Source organism: Delphinapterus leucas, chromosome 4 (assembly GCF_059928025.1).
Source record: "Delphinapterus leucas isolate spDelLeu-1000000601 "Yukka" chromosome 4, BTC_Dleu_Yukka2, whole genome shotgun sequence".
Lineage (NCBI taxonomy): Eukaryota > Metazoa > Chordata > Mammalia > Artiodactyla > Monodontidae > Delphinapterus > Delphinapterus leucas.
Window position 1 is genome coordinate 2997196 of NC_143132.1, and position 14091 is coordinate 3011286.

General features: G+C 52.1%; 1 protein-coding gene across 17 annotated transcripts in view; it reads right to left on the bottom strand.

Moving 5' to 3' along the window:
- Positions 1-790: 790 nt before the first annotated feature.
- Positions 791-14091, bottom strand: part of PKNOX1 (PBX/knotted 1 homeobox 1) — a 48647-nt gene continuing 35346 nt past the window's right edge. For 15 of the 17 annotated variants that reach the window (XM_022553059.2, XM_022553057.2, XM_089910154.1 and 12 more), the window contains 4 exons: positions 11310-11438; positions 7567-7643; positions 5232-5404; positions 791-2907 (listed from right to left, as the gene is read on the bottom strand). In XM_022553059.2, coding sequence (XP_022408767.1) covers positions 2696-2907; positions 5232-5404; positions 7567-7643; positions 11310-11438 — 591 coding nt within the window. In that variant the 3' untranslated portion in view covers positions 791-2695. Of the gene's footprint in view, positions 2908-2945; positions 3705-5231; positions 5405-7566; positions 7644-11309; positions 11439-14091 lie in introns of those variants that run through there. The other 2 variants (XM_089910155.1, XM_089910156.1) reach the window with 2 other exon arrangements.

Here is a 14091-nt window from a genome sequence, read left to right on the forward strand (position 1 = left end):
GCAGAGATGACTCCCGGGACCCTCGGGGCTGAGGTTCCAGCATCAGGGCTCTGTGGTCTGTGAGCGAGCTGGGGCCGGGGCCCATCTCACTTTGCATGCTGGATAAATGCTTACACTGTCTTATTTCTGGAATCAAAACACGGGAAGCTCCGTTAGTGCAGCAGCTGGAGCGTGGCCAGGGCACGGACCAGCCGTCCGCTACCGGCTCACAAGCTGAGCAGCAGGTAACACACCGCGCTTAACCTGGGTCTCAAACCACCGTCAAAAGCATCCTTCACAGGGAAAGAATTTAACGAAAGCAAAGTCAAGGTCGAATTTGTTCATTTAAAATGAAAGCTCAACGGGGTCGTGCTCTCACCGATGCTCTCAAAAATCCGAGGGCTGGAAAACGGGTATTTATTAGGCACCAAGTGACCACCAATACGCCGGGCAGCGGTTAACAGTCTGCCTGTCGGGTTGTTTAAAATCCCCTTGGTTACTCAGGGGAAGGGCTTAAAGGAACCTCAGGCTGTGTCCAGAGCGCCCTCTCTCGAGTGGGCTTCATCCTTGTCCTCTGACTGTGGCGAGCAGCACGCAGACTTCGGCTGGAGGGAGTGTGGCCGAGACTCCGGGCACCGACGGCTGGACCCCCACGCGGCCCCGCGTGAGCGCTGCTGTGGCCTGTGCAGCACGCATCCCGGGACAGGATTTCTGCTGCGGGGAAACGCGGACCTGGAGCGACCACCTGCCCCTGTCACTGATCTGAGCCCAAGGGCAGAGGGATGGGGGGGGGGGGCGCGGGGGGGGGGCGAAGGGAGGGAGGTGGGAGGGAGGGGCTGGCCGGCTTCCACAGGGCCTCGTCTTAAATTCTAACTTTGTTGGACTTCAAATGATCTTTTAAACTGGTGTAGACTTGACTTAAAACATTTGAAATTGTTTACAAATGAGGGACGCAATAGATGCTTTAAAATGTTATTTTCTCCCCAAAAGAGTCGAGAAGCAAGTTTTTCTTTTAAATCTCCTGAAATATTTTAAAAGAAATTCCTGTGTGTTTCTTGCTTCCTTCTGAGTTACCTAGGAAGTGCTCTCCTATGAGTAACTTTAATTATTAATAATTTCGGGGGGGAAAGTCAGTTCCAGAAAACAACCTGCACCAGCTCAGAATACCCCCATGTAGCCTTGGTCCACACCAGTTACTGTCACTGCTTCTCAGGAACTGACGACCTTCCCCGACCGTAAGACTGTCCTTGAGAAGTGCGCTGAGCTTGACGGTAACACAAAGATTCCCTCCGTGAAACCAGGGCCTCTGTTTCCTCTCTGAGGAAAAGCCCCACTCGAAAGCAAACCAACAGAAACAAATCAAAACCCAAGGAAACAAACCCAGTCTGCTCTTGCGGTTCGTCTGGTCACCAGGAACCGAAGTCCCAACACTACTCCAGATCTGATGTGATCAAGTCAGAGGGAAAGACCACGTACAGGAGAGAACACCGACCCCAGGACCAGCGTGAGACGCGGCGGCAGGAGGGCCACCGTCACCCCATCCTCCAGGCCCCGCTCGTTCCCGTCCCGCAGGGGATGTTTGTTAATCGTGTAACAAAGCCGAGGGCTTGCTCTTTACCCCGGCTCTGAGCCAGCGGGATAGAGGACACTTCATATTAGTTTATCATAAACATTCTACACGTAACATATGGCTGACTAAAAAATTCTAAAACAACACCCAGCTAACATGGTACACTAACCATTTAACTGTGGTCAAATTTAAATTAGACTGAAATATGTCAGTAAGAGCTTTTAACTGACCACTGGCTACCATTTCTTAACTTACCTAAGCTCTACTTAGCAAGTACCTTTAGGTGCATGTTTAAGGTAAGTGTAGGATGCAATCCGAGCATTTACGGACAGACTAAAATTTGAAGATATCAAAACTTCATTACATGGGTGTTTCTTTTATAGGAGTAAATGTAGATCACTACCCTGGGATAGCAGAGAGCCATGGAAGGCTAGCTAACTTTGGGCAGGTTCATCAAATTTGGTCAATTCAGAACATTCCAAATTGAGACAGTAAGCATGTACTGTTTCTCCTCTAGAAATTTTATCCTCGATATAGTCATAATCCAATTCATAACGAATTTATAAAAATAGCTTTTTATCCAATAATTCCAGCAAGGTAAAAATAGGAGTTTCTTTTCACATACAGCAAATGACACAGGCTCACGGAACACGAGCGAACGGAACCACATTTGACTCGCCATACATTCGCCACCGGCTCGCACGCGGTTTATTGCTGTGTGCTGTCATCCGCCTCGCAGTGGCAGTTTTCAGGGCCAGAAGCTTCTTCCTAATCCACGGGCTCCGTAAATAAACCAGCCCACTGAGACCTGCTTTCACCACAGAGCTAAATTAAAACTGCATGATTTTCTAGAAAATGGCAGCACTATTCCTTAATCTAGTCGGGGGTCCAGGGGGCGGGGGAGGGGGTCTGTCATTCATCATACTTTTAGCGTTAAACCTTGCAAGAATTTCCTTAAAAACACACACACACGCACACACACGCACACACACACCTTGAAAGAAGTCGCTGCACCAGCAAAGACGCCCTGGAAGCTTACTAGGAAATACAAAAGTGCACTCTTCTATGCCTACATATAAAACATATTAGAAATAAAACTGTGTAAAATGTTTGCTGTGCCAACTATAAAACGCGGGGCGGGCAGCCCTACTGCAGGGAGTCGCTGTTCTCCAGCACCAGCCCGCCCAGGTGACCGGGCGCCAGCGCCGCCCCGCCGTCCCCCGTGCTGTCCACCGAGTCGTCCTCGCTCTGCTCGGCCATCACCACCTGCTGTACCGCCAGCGTGGCCCCGTCCGACGACAGGGACTGCAGGCTGTCCACGTTCATGCCCACGGGCGCGGTGATGGTCACGACGGCTCCTGCGGCACAAGGCGGCTGTCACCACGCCATCGGCGCTCGGATGCCAACTGTTACCCCTCGACCTGTGGGGCCGGGCTGCCCGACCTCCCGCAAAGCCCCCTGCACGTTCCTGGGACCATCCGCAGGGAGTTAAGGACCCGTGTCTCTAGGATGGGCCCCAGACCCTGCGCGGCTAAGCTCTCGGTCTACAGAGGGTCCGAGGGTCAGGACGGTAAAGGGCACAGATGCCCGGGGCGCAGAGCGAGCGCCACACAGAGGACAAGAGACCCAGGATACGGGGGAGAGGCCTCGAGACAACAAAGCGGGGAGACGGGGTGGGAGGACTGGGTCAGAGGAAGGCAGGCCGGTCTGAGACGGAGACGGAGAACCTGCGACACGCGTTCCCGCTCCCCCAGCCAACAGCAGAGGGGGGAGAGCACCAAGGGCCCGCGAGCGGGACGCCGATGAGACACGCTGGGCCGAGGACGGCGCTGCGCTAGGGAACCCCACACGGTGGGTCACACGTGCCCATCCATAAAAATCTGCACAGCACCAGCGGGTGAAGAAAGCAAGAAGATGTCATCTGTGGTTTACATAATTCGTGTAGCGTTACGTTTAGGAAACTTTTAAAAATGATTCATTCATGCATTTATTCTTGTCTGTGCACAGACCACGGCATCAGACATGCACTGGGAGCCTCCACGGGAAACTGGTACTAGGGGTTGTCTCTGGAGAAGATAAGACGCCAGGGTGGAGGAAAGATTACTTCTCACTGGATATCCTTGCCTGAAGTTCTTCCCCAGTAGATAGGTGTTGCCTTTTCCAGGATCGGGGCAAGGGAGGGGGAGAGAGAGAGGAAAAAAACCTTTCTAACTAATCCTTGAATTAAAAAGGAAAACAAAAACGGAAAATACAAATGATTTAAGTATGAAGGTAAAACCACTGCCTATCAAAACCCAGATAAAGAAGCCAAAGCTTTACAGGCACATCCCGTGAGGGGCCCATTCCAAGCCCACGGCCAGCCCGGCTCTGGGACACCCTGAGCATTGGCAGAGGACAGACGAGCGCATGTGCGCAGGAAACAACCGAGGCCAGGAAGAGAATCAGCCCCAAAGATCACAGAGCACAGTGTCCAGAGCTGGCAGAGCTGGACTGGACACACCCTGAAGCACAGGCCCTGGGCCGGGCACTGACAGGTCTTGCCTCTGTCGAGGGGGAAAAGCAGGCCAGGACCCAGCACTGCCGGGACCACCAGGCAAGAACCAATTGCAAAAGCAAAGCCCAAGAGGATCAGAGAGTGCCGAGTAACCCGACTGCTAGAACATAGCTCAGGAAGACCCGGAGCGATACGGAAACACCCATCCCCCCGATAAGGTCACACCCACAATGTCTGGCCTCTAGTCAAAGATTACCAGGCACGCAAACAGGCAGGAAAACAACCCATAATGAGAATTCAGTCAACAGAAACGAGCCCAGAGCTGACAGATGTTACAAGTAGCAGAGGAGGTCATCAAAACAGTTACTGGCCACTGTGTGCCATTTGTTCAAAACTTCAGTAGACCGTGAAAGATACAAAGGCTCCCATGGAGCTTCTAGACAACGTCCAACAGGAGAAACACAGGGATGGGATCAGCGGAAGATTAAACGTCACGGAACACAAGACCGGGGAAGCTTAAGAATAGAAACAGAGAAACTACCCAGGATGAAACAGAGAAGAAGAATCCAAAATCCTGGAGAAAGCAGCAGTAACTGTGTGAGTTGTAACGCCCTATCACAGGGACAAGGGGAGGGGAGCTCAGAAAATTGAAGAAATAATGGCCCCAAACTTTCCCAACTGAATAACAGTAAAGTGCTGAGCGGAAAACGTAAGAGGAGAACGAGAAGGTAAGAATGCGATAATAACACAACTTATTACATTTAAAAATACACACACACAACCATCTTAAGTGTGAGGGACTCACGCATACAGAAGATGCTCGTCAACTAAACACAGAAAGAGCGGCCCATGATGAGGGGACGCGCGTCAAAGGGAAGAAGAAAAGCTGGATGAGGGCCGCAGGGACATAAAGGGTGAAGCGCCAGGCGGTGAGCGCACGACACGTCCACTCCCTGCACCGAAGCAGGAGGGACAGAAAGAGGCGGGAGGGACCTCGGGGGACCGGCCTTGGACCCGGCTCTCCCGGGCACACCTGCACCCCTAACAAGCACCAGGACCAGTGCTCTCTCAGGGTCAGATGCAGAAGGACCACTGCCTGCCCTTGGTTCACAGCCTCACACACCCCCAGCCCCCAGGACAGCGGCCGCCCACCGGCTGCGAGGGCACAGGCCCGGGCCCGGTCCCCACCTTCGGACACGGTCAGCTCGCTGGCGGCTGGCTGTGCGGCTCCTGAGGCGATGGAATCGGGCCAAAACCTCTGGACGGGTCTGTTCTGAGCAGTTTTCTTCTTTGTTTTTGGAGTTTCTGAGCAACTGGAATCCAACATCGGCTGCAGGATTCGTCTTCTTGCATTGATGAACCTGCGTGCAGGAAACAGGTCAAAACGGCCTTTCCGAGGCCGCCCAAGGCAGTAACAGGCCCGCCTGACGAACCACACGAGCAGAAACATGTATTCCCTGTTGGGAGACACACTCAGAGTGACGACACGCGTATCATCTAAATGTCCGGAGAACAGGGCTGCTTTTAAAGAGACTCATCTGAGTAAAGACCAACTCTTCCATGGTGCCTTTCTTCCACTTTAACCGGTGTTTCCCTGTTGGTGAAATTGCTATTCATAATGACACTGATGATACTGTCAAAGTTGTGAATGTGGCATGATTTTCTCTGAGGAAGAGAAAGGTCAAAGCAGCAAAACCACATGCCCTGCAGTCTCGTGACGCCCGCCCGAGGCCTTGCAGGCTGTGCGTCTCTTATCTGAGGGCCCCACCCGGCCGAGCCCTGAGTGTGGACAGATGTCCGGCTCTGAGGTTGCCTAACTTCAAAGTCCTAAGATTCAAAAACATCTACAATTGCACTAGGACATATTCTAATAATACAAATGACCAGGCTGGCGCCTCAGAGCTTCATTCAGCGTCGATCTCCGGTCCCTGCAGCTGAGCGCGAGCTGGACTCCCCGGAAGCTCACCGCTGACCCCAGCGCCACCTGGGAAGGGACACCCGCTGCTACCTTTCCATCTGTCTCTTTATCCATCTTTGTCAAAGCTGCTACGAGGCAGAGGCATAAGCTAACGATGAGTGTTGTCCAATCTCGCTCCAAGATATAATTTTTGCAAATATAAAAGGAAAGAAAGTCACAAGAGGTAAAAATAGCTTCAAATATTAACTAAAAGACTTCAGAAAGTTTAGAATTTATAAAAGTCATGTTTTAAACTGTGATGAATTTCAAAATTAAAAGTTGAGGTCAAACCTTCTAGATCAGACAATTCTCTTAAGACAGCAGAGGAGCAACTTAGGGAAGGGCAGGGAGCCCACGAATGAGGAACAAATAGCGAGGAGAAGGCTGACTGGCGACAAACACATCAGAACATCCAGAGACGCACCTCTGCGTCTCTCATCCCTCAATCCATCCATCACTAAACCAGACACGGTCTCTACGTGGGACCGCATGAAAATAACGGAGAACATGCTAAGACATTACAAAACTCACAGCCACACAGTACTCGAAACCTTTGAACTCTTGTTAACACTCTATCTAAAAGATCTAACAGGAGCTAATTCAAAGAGTATGGTCTATTATGGCTACCTAAGTAAAAAATACTGGCCCAAACACAAGATACTAGAAATACTTGATGCAACGCCAAAGCATACCTCCTGCATACACAATTGCCCAAAATGGAAGATTTTATCATTTATATTGGAACTCACCTGACCTTCAAGTTTAAATTTTAACAGTTAAAATGAAAAGATAACAATGTTTACAAGTGGTAGAATCTGTATTTCCTTTTCTTTTACGCGAGCCAGTTTCATGAACCTGAAATCAATTCCTACATCTGAATAATAGGTAGATAAAAATGAGGCAAATGACTGCCAAGCAGAATGCAAGCGCACACCTCGACCTCAACGCCACTTAGTGATGTGAACGCCTCTTATGTAAGGGAAAAACCATCACGGTCAGCGTCCGAGCGTCCACACTGCCATGTGACACAAGAAGCAGAACGGTGTTTCATAAAGAAACGCTTCCCTCTCAGGACCCTGACGCCTGCTGTGGGGCAGGACCACCGCGCGGCCGGCCGGCCAGCCGTGGGACTCCCTCCCCCAGTCACTGCTGAACAAGTGACACGGGTTTCAAAAGGTATGAGGGGTGCGGATGCGCCACCAGGGGTGAGGGGAACTCACCTCGGCCGTCCACCGCCCAGAGGAGCCCGTCCACAGAAACATGGTGTTTCTGAGTGGAGGCTGGGGTGAGGGGCGCTGGCTAATGCCCTGGAGAAACCCATCTCTAATCGAGGGAGGGGGATGTCGGCAAAAGGCCCTTAGTGGGGTACCGAGCATTGAAAATTTAAGGTGAAAGTGTGTGTGATTTATGCTTACCTGGCTGCCACTGATTCCAGCCTCTGATAACACAGGAACGCTAGTTAAAAGAACTCATGTGCTTCAACCAAAATTTACTACCTATTGGTGTCAGGACTGCCAGGTGCTCTGTGTGCGGACAGCACCGCTTCAGAAAGCAGGCACAGCTTACCAGTTGTTAACCTGGAGTAGTGTCAAATTTGTCTGAGCAGCAATCTGTTTTTTCTCATCTTCTGTCGGGTAGGGATGCTGAAAATAAAAAGAAGGGTCACCGTGAGCTCCAGCTTTTAAAAAGGAACTCAAGATCATCCTGGTGAAACAGAAGCACACAAACAGTCGTTAGTAAAAACCGGCATCGAGGGTGCTTGCAGCTAAAACCTAACTTCAGTCTCATCATGTTTTCCAGAAATGCCTAAAACAAATGAAGCCTTTCTCCCCGCAGCCCAAGAGCACAGGTGTTGCAGCAGCCAGTGAAAGCCCAGGCAGAGGTGTGACGCAGACAGGAGTCCGCACGCTCAAAGGCCACGGCAAAGGGAAGGGCGCGGGGCACGCAGAGGAGCTGCTGGGCTGCACCAGCTGCTGCTCTAAGCACCCGACACAATCTATGGCTTTTGTATCAACGTTACAGGCGTAACTCAAGGACCATAAACCGCATCCATTTAAAGCAGATAAATGGCTGAGTTTCGACCCACAGCAAGACAGAGCGCGCAGGTCACCCCTGTACATCCTACGGAGATTCACTGATTCCTCACGGTCACAGAGCTGCCGCCACCTTGATGCTACGACGAGGAAACTGAGCAGGGCAGTGCACACCCTCCCCGCATCCTGGGCCGGCTGAACAAGAGGAGGCAGGAAGCGGATGGGGCTGCTCCAGGCCGTCACATTCAGGCGACACGTTTCCGTCACGGGAAGCGCCGGCATGAGCTGACACTGGGATGCACGGGTGTCACCTATGGCGTCGCTAGACTCGCGTGTGCGGCTGGCAGAGAACTGAACTGAGGGCTGGGGACGGGGTGTCTGCTATTTACTCTTCATTTCACGTATGACTGAAATATTTCACTCAGAAAAAGCCAGAAGTATAATAAATACAGACACACCTAGGAAATACTGCAGGTTCAGTTCCAGACCACCTCAGTAAAGTGAATATTGCGATAAAGCGAGTCACGAATTTTTGTGTTTCCAAAAATGTTATATAAAAGTTATGTTTAGACTCTACTGTAGTCCATGAAGTGTGCAGTAACATTACATCTAATAGAACAATGTACATACCTTATTTTAAAAAACTTTATTGCTAAAAAATGCTAACCATAGCTGAGCCTTCTTGCAAAAGTCACGTCACAGATGACTGAGCACAGATCATCATATCAAATATAATAATAATGGAAAAGTTTGAAATATTGAGAGAATTACCAAAATGTGACACAGAGATACGAAGTAAGCAAACGCTGTTGGAAACAATGGCACCGATAGATGTGATCCACGCAGGGTTGCCGCAAACCTTCAGTTTGTGAAAAACGAACATCTGAGAAGTGCAACAAAGTGCAGTATGCTTGTACCAAAATTCACAGACGCACCAGAGGAAAACAATTTCTATCTGCAGTAATAAACAACTTCTCCAAGGTCGGTTACCATCTGCCTGTAGAAACCAGTACGACATTCACTCTAAAACTTGCACGCGCTGAAGGCCCTTATTTTGCACCGAGCAGGACCCCAGGGAGTGACTGGCACCGACAAAGCAAGGAGGTGGGGGTCTCTTTTGCTTTTTAAGCGAACACTCCGTGTGTCCGGAAGGGCACTATGCCTTCTGGGATATATAACCGCATTTATCTCAACAGCAGTGGTCCCACTCCTCACACTAACCCACAGTGACTCACTTTCATTCTATAGGTGAGCATCTGGCCCCAAGGGAGAGTTTATGGAAACAGAAATATTGTTCTTGTCCTTTAAAAAGCTCGTAAAATAGGGGCTTCCCTGGTGGCGCAGTGGTTGAGAGTCCGCCTGCCGATGCAGGGGACACGGGTTCGTGCCCCGGTCCCGGAAGATCCCACATGCCGCGGAGCGGCTGGGCCCGTGAGCCATGGCCGCTGAGCCTGCACGTCCGGAGCCTGTGCTCCACAACGGGAGGGGCCACAACAGTGAGAGGCCTGCGTACTGAAAAAAAAAAAAAGCTCGTAAAATAAAAAGGGGGCAGGAAGCAAGTACACAAACCAGAAAACAAAACAAAGCAAAACAAAAAACCCACCAAAAGAGTAATGAGTGCTGCCTAGAGTGTCAGGAAAACCACAAGGAGAGGACAGTATTTCAGAGAAATGAGGTCAAGAAGAAGACACAGGAAATGCTTCATAGAAAAAAAAAAAAGGCATTTTAATTGAACCTCTGAGCAGGTCTATTTTAGAAATGATTAAAACATTAAAGGAAACTTGACAGGAAAATGGCCAGTTCCATCACTTACTTGTGTTGTAGTCCAATCACCACATTACAGGCACATTTATCGGTTGTAATACTCACAATGTATTTTGAAACATGTACGTTCTACTTTTTCACTTACGTCCACGCACCTACAGCTTCCTAGTGCTTCTGGCCCTCGCTTATCGTGTTAACTCGCTGTACAACCTTCCTAACGCACACACCAACCCATTTCCCATTATGGCAGCAAACAGCACTGTAACATTCTGTCCCTAAACGTCTCCACTGCGCGTGCCCCTCGCTAGGACCAGCTTCTAGGCGGGGTCGCACTGCCGATGACGACCGCGTTCTCCCGCGGCACGTGAGCCGCCCCCTCCGGGCCGGGGCACAGCCCGCAGAGCCCAGCTCCGGGCAGAGGAAGGGGTCTCAGCAGCGACCAGGGCCAAACCCCAGGGGGACTGGAGGCAACAGCCGGGTGAGGACGGAGGCGGGCGCCCAGGCACGGATGCGGCCGCAGCCCCGGCGGGGGGCGCCCCCAGGGGCAAAGGGGCGCTGCGGAGACCCGAGGGCACCACGGCGCACGAGGTGGAGGCGGGGAGGCCGGGTCAGTGAAGACGCGTGAAGACGCGGCCGCAGCGGGTGACGGCAGCAATGACGCCCAGGCGCAGGTCCAGGCGCAGGTCCGGGCCGACCAGCTCAGCCCTCAGGAGCGGCCGGGCCGGGGCTGCGGATGGACAGGTCCGCGGAAAGGGGTTTCTCCCTCCCGGCCCTCCAGACCCTCTGGACTTCCGCATCCGCCCGCACGCCGCCTGGGCCCCTCCCTCTGCCCGCACAGGCCGTAACCCAGTGGTGCGCCCACCCTCCCACCTCCATCCTACCGCGCCCCCCGGGGCCAGCAGCGAGAAGGCTGTCACTCCTGGAAGCTACTCGCGGTCACACCCTCCCCCGAGGTCGGGGGCGTGGGGACTGGGGCTCAGGCGGGGAACCAGCCAGCCTTCCCCAGAAATCGGTGGGCAAGCGTGCACCCTGAGACGGGACGGCTTCAGGGGGACGTGCCGAGGTCCAGGTGAGGAAAGGGGGCGCGCAGCCTAAGGCACACCAAGCTCCCCTTCACGGTCACGGCCACGTGCCGCCCCTCCGTCCACAAGCTCGACTCCTCATCTCCCTCCCAAATCCAACGTATCAAACATCGCTACTTTCCAAGGTTTTGCCCCAGAGCACCTCTTCTCTGCCCACTTCTCTAATCAACCTCACCTCCCCGCAGGCACCCTCCACGGGTAGTTTCTCTCACGGGCGCGTACCGTTAACATCAGCTGAACTTACTCCCTGTCACCAGTTTTTGGGTAACCCTCCCTTCTGTCCTGTGCTCGACCCATCATGGACAGTCAAAAGAACACCGATTCTTAAACCCAGGCCTACCAGCCCACATAAGTCCATTTTTTCTAGAAAATAAGCCAGAAAGAAAGCATCACGGAGGTCTGGCTAATTGCAGAGCACGTGTGTCCTCACCCCGATGTGCTGGAAGAGCCAGGACCTCATCACATTGGTGGCGTGCTTCGGCAGGACCCCCCTCTTGTTCTTAGATGAACCGTCATCTTGATGCAAGATGCTGAGATCCTGGTTTAACTGTAACTGAAGCTTTTAAACAATTGAAAAATAACGTTAGAAAGCATAGAAAATGATGACATATCCAAGTAGCTTATGAGTGCAGGTGTAGAGAATAACCAAGGATCTTACAGCTAAATGTCTTATTTACAGGAAAGGCATAAACACTGGGACCCTGTAGGGCTGATTTTCCGAGGATGTGGCCCCTCGCGTTGTAACCCTTTACACTCGCGTCTCAGCCGCGCAGGGGCCCCCTGTCTGGCGATGAAGGTGGGACGGGCACCGAGAAGCCCCGAGTGTCCCACCCTGCACGCAGCCGAGCCCCGCCCTCACACACACTTGTCCTCAGCTTGTCTCCTCTGGCGACAGATGAGACAACAGCCCATTTCCTGGCCTGGAGCAGGATTCAAGCAACCGACAAGGATGGACAGGGAAGCTGAAAGGGCCACTAACTAGAGGAGCCCGTCCAGGAGAGAAAGAAACACACAAAGTGCGGACAGAGCGACCACAGAGCACAGGGGCCAAGGCGATGACCTCTGCCCAGACGGCTCCACGGCCACTCAAGACACTGCCCCCCTCACCCTGAGAAGAGCCTGAGATACAGCCTGTTCATTCCATCTCGGAAGGAAAGGACACGTGTGTAACTCCCCTTAGATGAGCGTCCGTCCGCTCACACAAACACGAGGAAAGGGCATCACGCCCCACGCGTCCAGCCAGGGGCTGCAGAGATGGTGCCAGTGTCGTTCATCCCCCAGACCAGGGAGAAAACCAACACCCCGCGCTGGGGCCTCCACACAGACACATCAGGACCTCTCCACTGTGATCCATGCTTTGCCTTAGAACTTCTGTGTGACCACCTAGAGGGGTGGGACAGGGAGGGTGGGAGGGAGGCTCAAGAAGGAGGAGATATGGGGGTGCATGTGTGCATACGGCTGATCCGCTCTGTTCTACAACAGAGACTGACACGGCATTGTGAAGCAACTGCGTTCCAATAAAGATGTGCTAAAAAATAAAAGTCAGTAAGTAAGCATCAACTTCTGTAGGTCAGTTTCAGCATAATAGAGTCATAAACATAATTTACAGGATTTGGAAGTTCATTTTGGAGAGGTATCTATTATTTGTTCTTCCTCTAGATTTACATCATTTTGGATAATTCTTTAAAAGACTGAACACCAGCATCTAAACAGACAGAACTTATGACTTAAAGGAGACATTACAACCACTAACTATACCTAAAATTTCTTAAAACCTAAGATTATCACTAAGGGCATAACCGTTTTCTGGAATGCATGTGTTTGTTCATTAAAGGACTGAACAGTATTTTTTTTAAAGGTTGATTAATTTTTGGCTGCGTCGGGTCTTAGTTGAGGCACGAGGGATCTTTCGTTGCAGCGCTCGGGCTTCTCTCTAGTTGTGGCGTGCGGGTTTTCTCTCTTTGGTTGTGGCGCGCAGGGTCCAGGGCGCGTGGGCTCTGTAGTTGGCGGCACACAGCCTCTCTCATTGAAGCACGCGAGCTCAGTAGTTGTGGCGCGCAGGCTTAGTTGCCCCGCGGCACGTGGGATCTTAGTTCCCCGACCAGGGACCGAACCCGCGTCCCCTGCACTGGAAGGCGGATTCTCTACCACTGGACCGCCGGAGAAGCCCCGAGGACTGAACAGTATTAAGCAAATGCCTGTATGCTCACACTTGTGTGCAACAGGAAAAAGAATGAAAAATGGGCTTTTAAAACTAGATCCACTAGGGCCAAAAGGGAACCTGTCTGTGTTTGCCTCAATTTAATACATGACCTTCTTCATGCAATGTGACATGTTTTTCAGTTTCAGTGTTGCTTTTTTTGTGCAGGGTTAAAACAAATGTGGACCGTGAACAGGGAAAGTGACAGCTGGCCACGTGACTCGACCTCACAGATGCCCCCAAGGGGGCTGGGGAGGCCATCGAAGCCGAGGGCCTGCGGGGGGACCGGCCAACCGGCCCACCGCCCTCCAGCAAAGCCGAGCCTGCGCGTGGCAGGGGGATTTAAAAGCCTAGGAAACTGGGTGAAAACCCATTTAAGAAGCAGTGGGGCCCCCATACCACTCCCCATCATTCTCTGCGGGTGACTGATCTGCCCCCAGCCCTGCAGAGACTCGGGGTCTCTTTCCCAAAGAAACAGACCAGAGGCTGAAGACCGAGCATAGCTCGAGGGTGGGAGGAGGGGCGAGGCCAGAACCAGGGTGAAGAAGATCTGCACACAAGGTGGGAGACCCCGCCCACTCCTGCCCCTGCAACTATGCTTCCGCCCCAAGCCAGAGATCAGAGTCCTGCTCCAGGGAAATGAAGGAAGAAAAGGCTGAGGGAGCGCAGAATTTGGAGGCCAGGCCACAGAGGAGCCGGCCCGCCAAAGCGCAGCACCTGACGAGCACCAAAGGGCATTCCAGTGCCTCATGTTTACATTTAGAAGGACAGCCAACTGCCCCCAAACACTTGAACGCCTCCATCACAAAAAGCCAACAGCAAAGCAAATGAATGGTATGACGTGCGGGAAACAGGGCAAGTGCAGAAAGCAAAGCACACGCCAACCATCCGTGAACCAAGGGTAGGAGCACAGTGGGTAAAGAGGAGCCTCAGAAATTACAACCACACTGAAATGTAAAACCTAACAGATGCGTTGGAAGATAAACTATCCATGAACCAAGAGTAGGAGAGC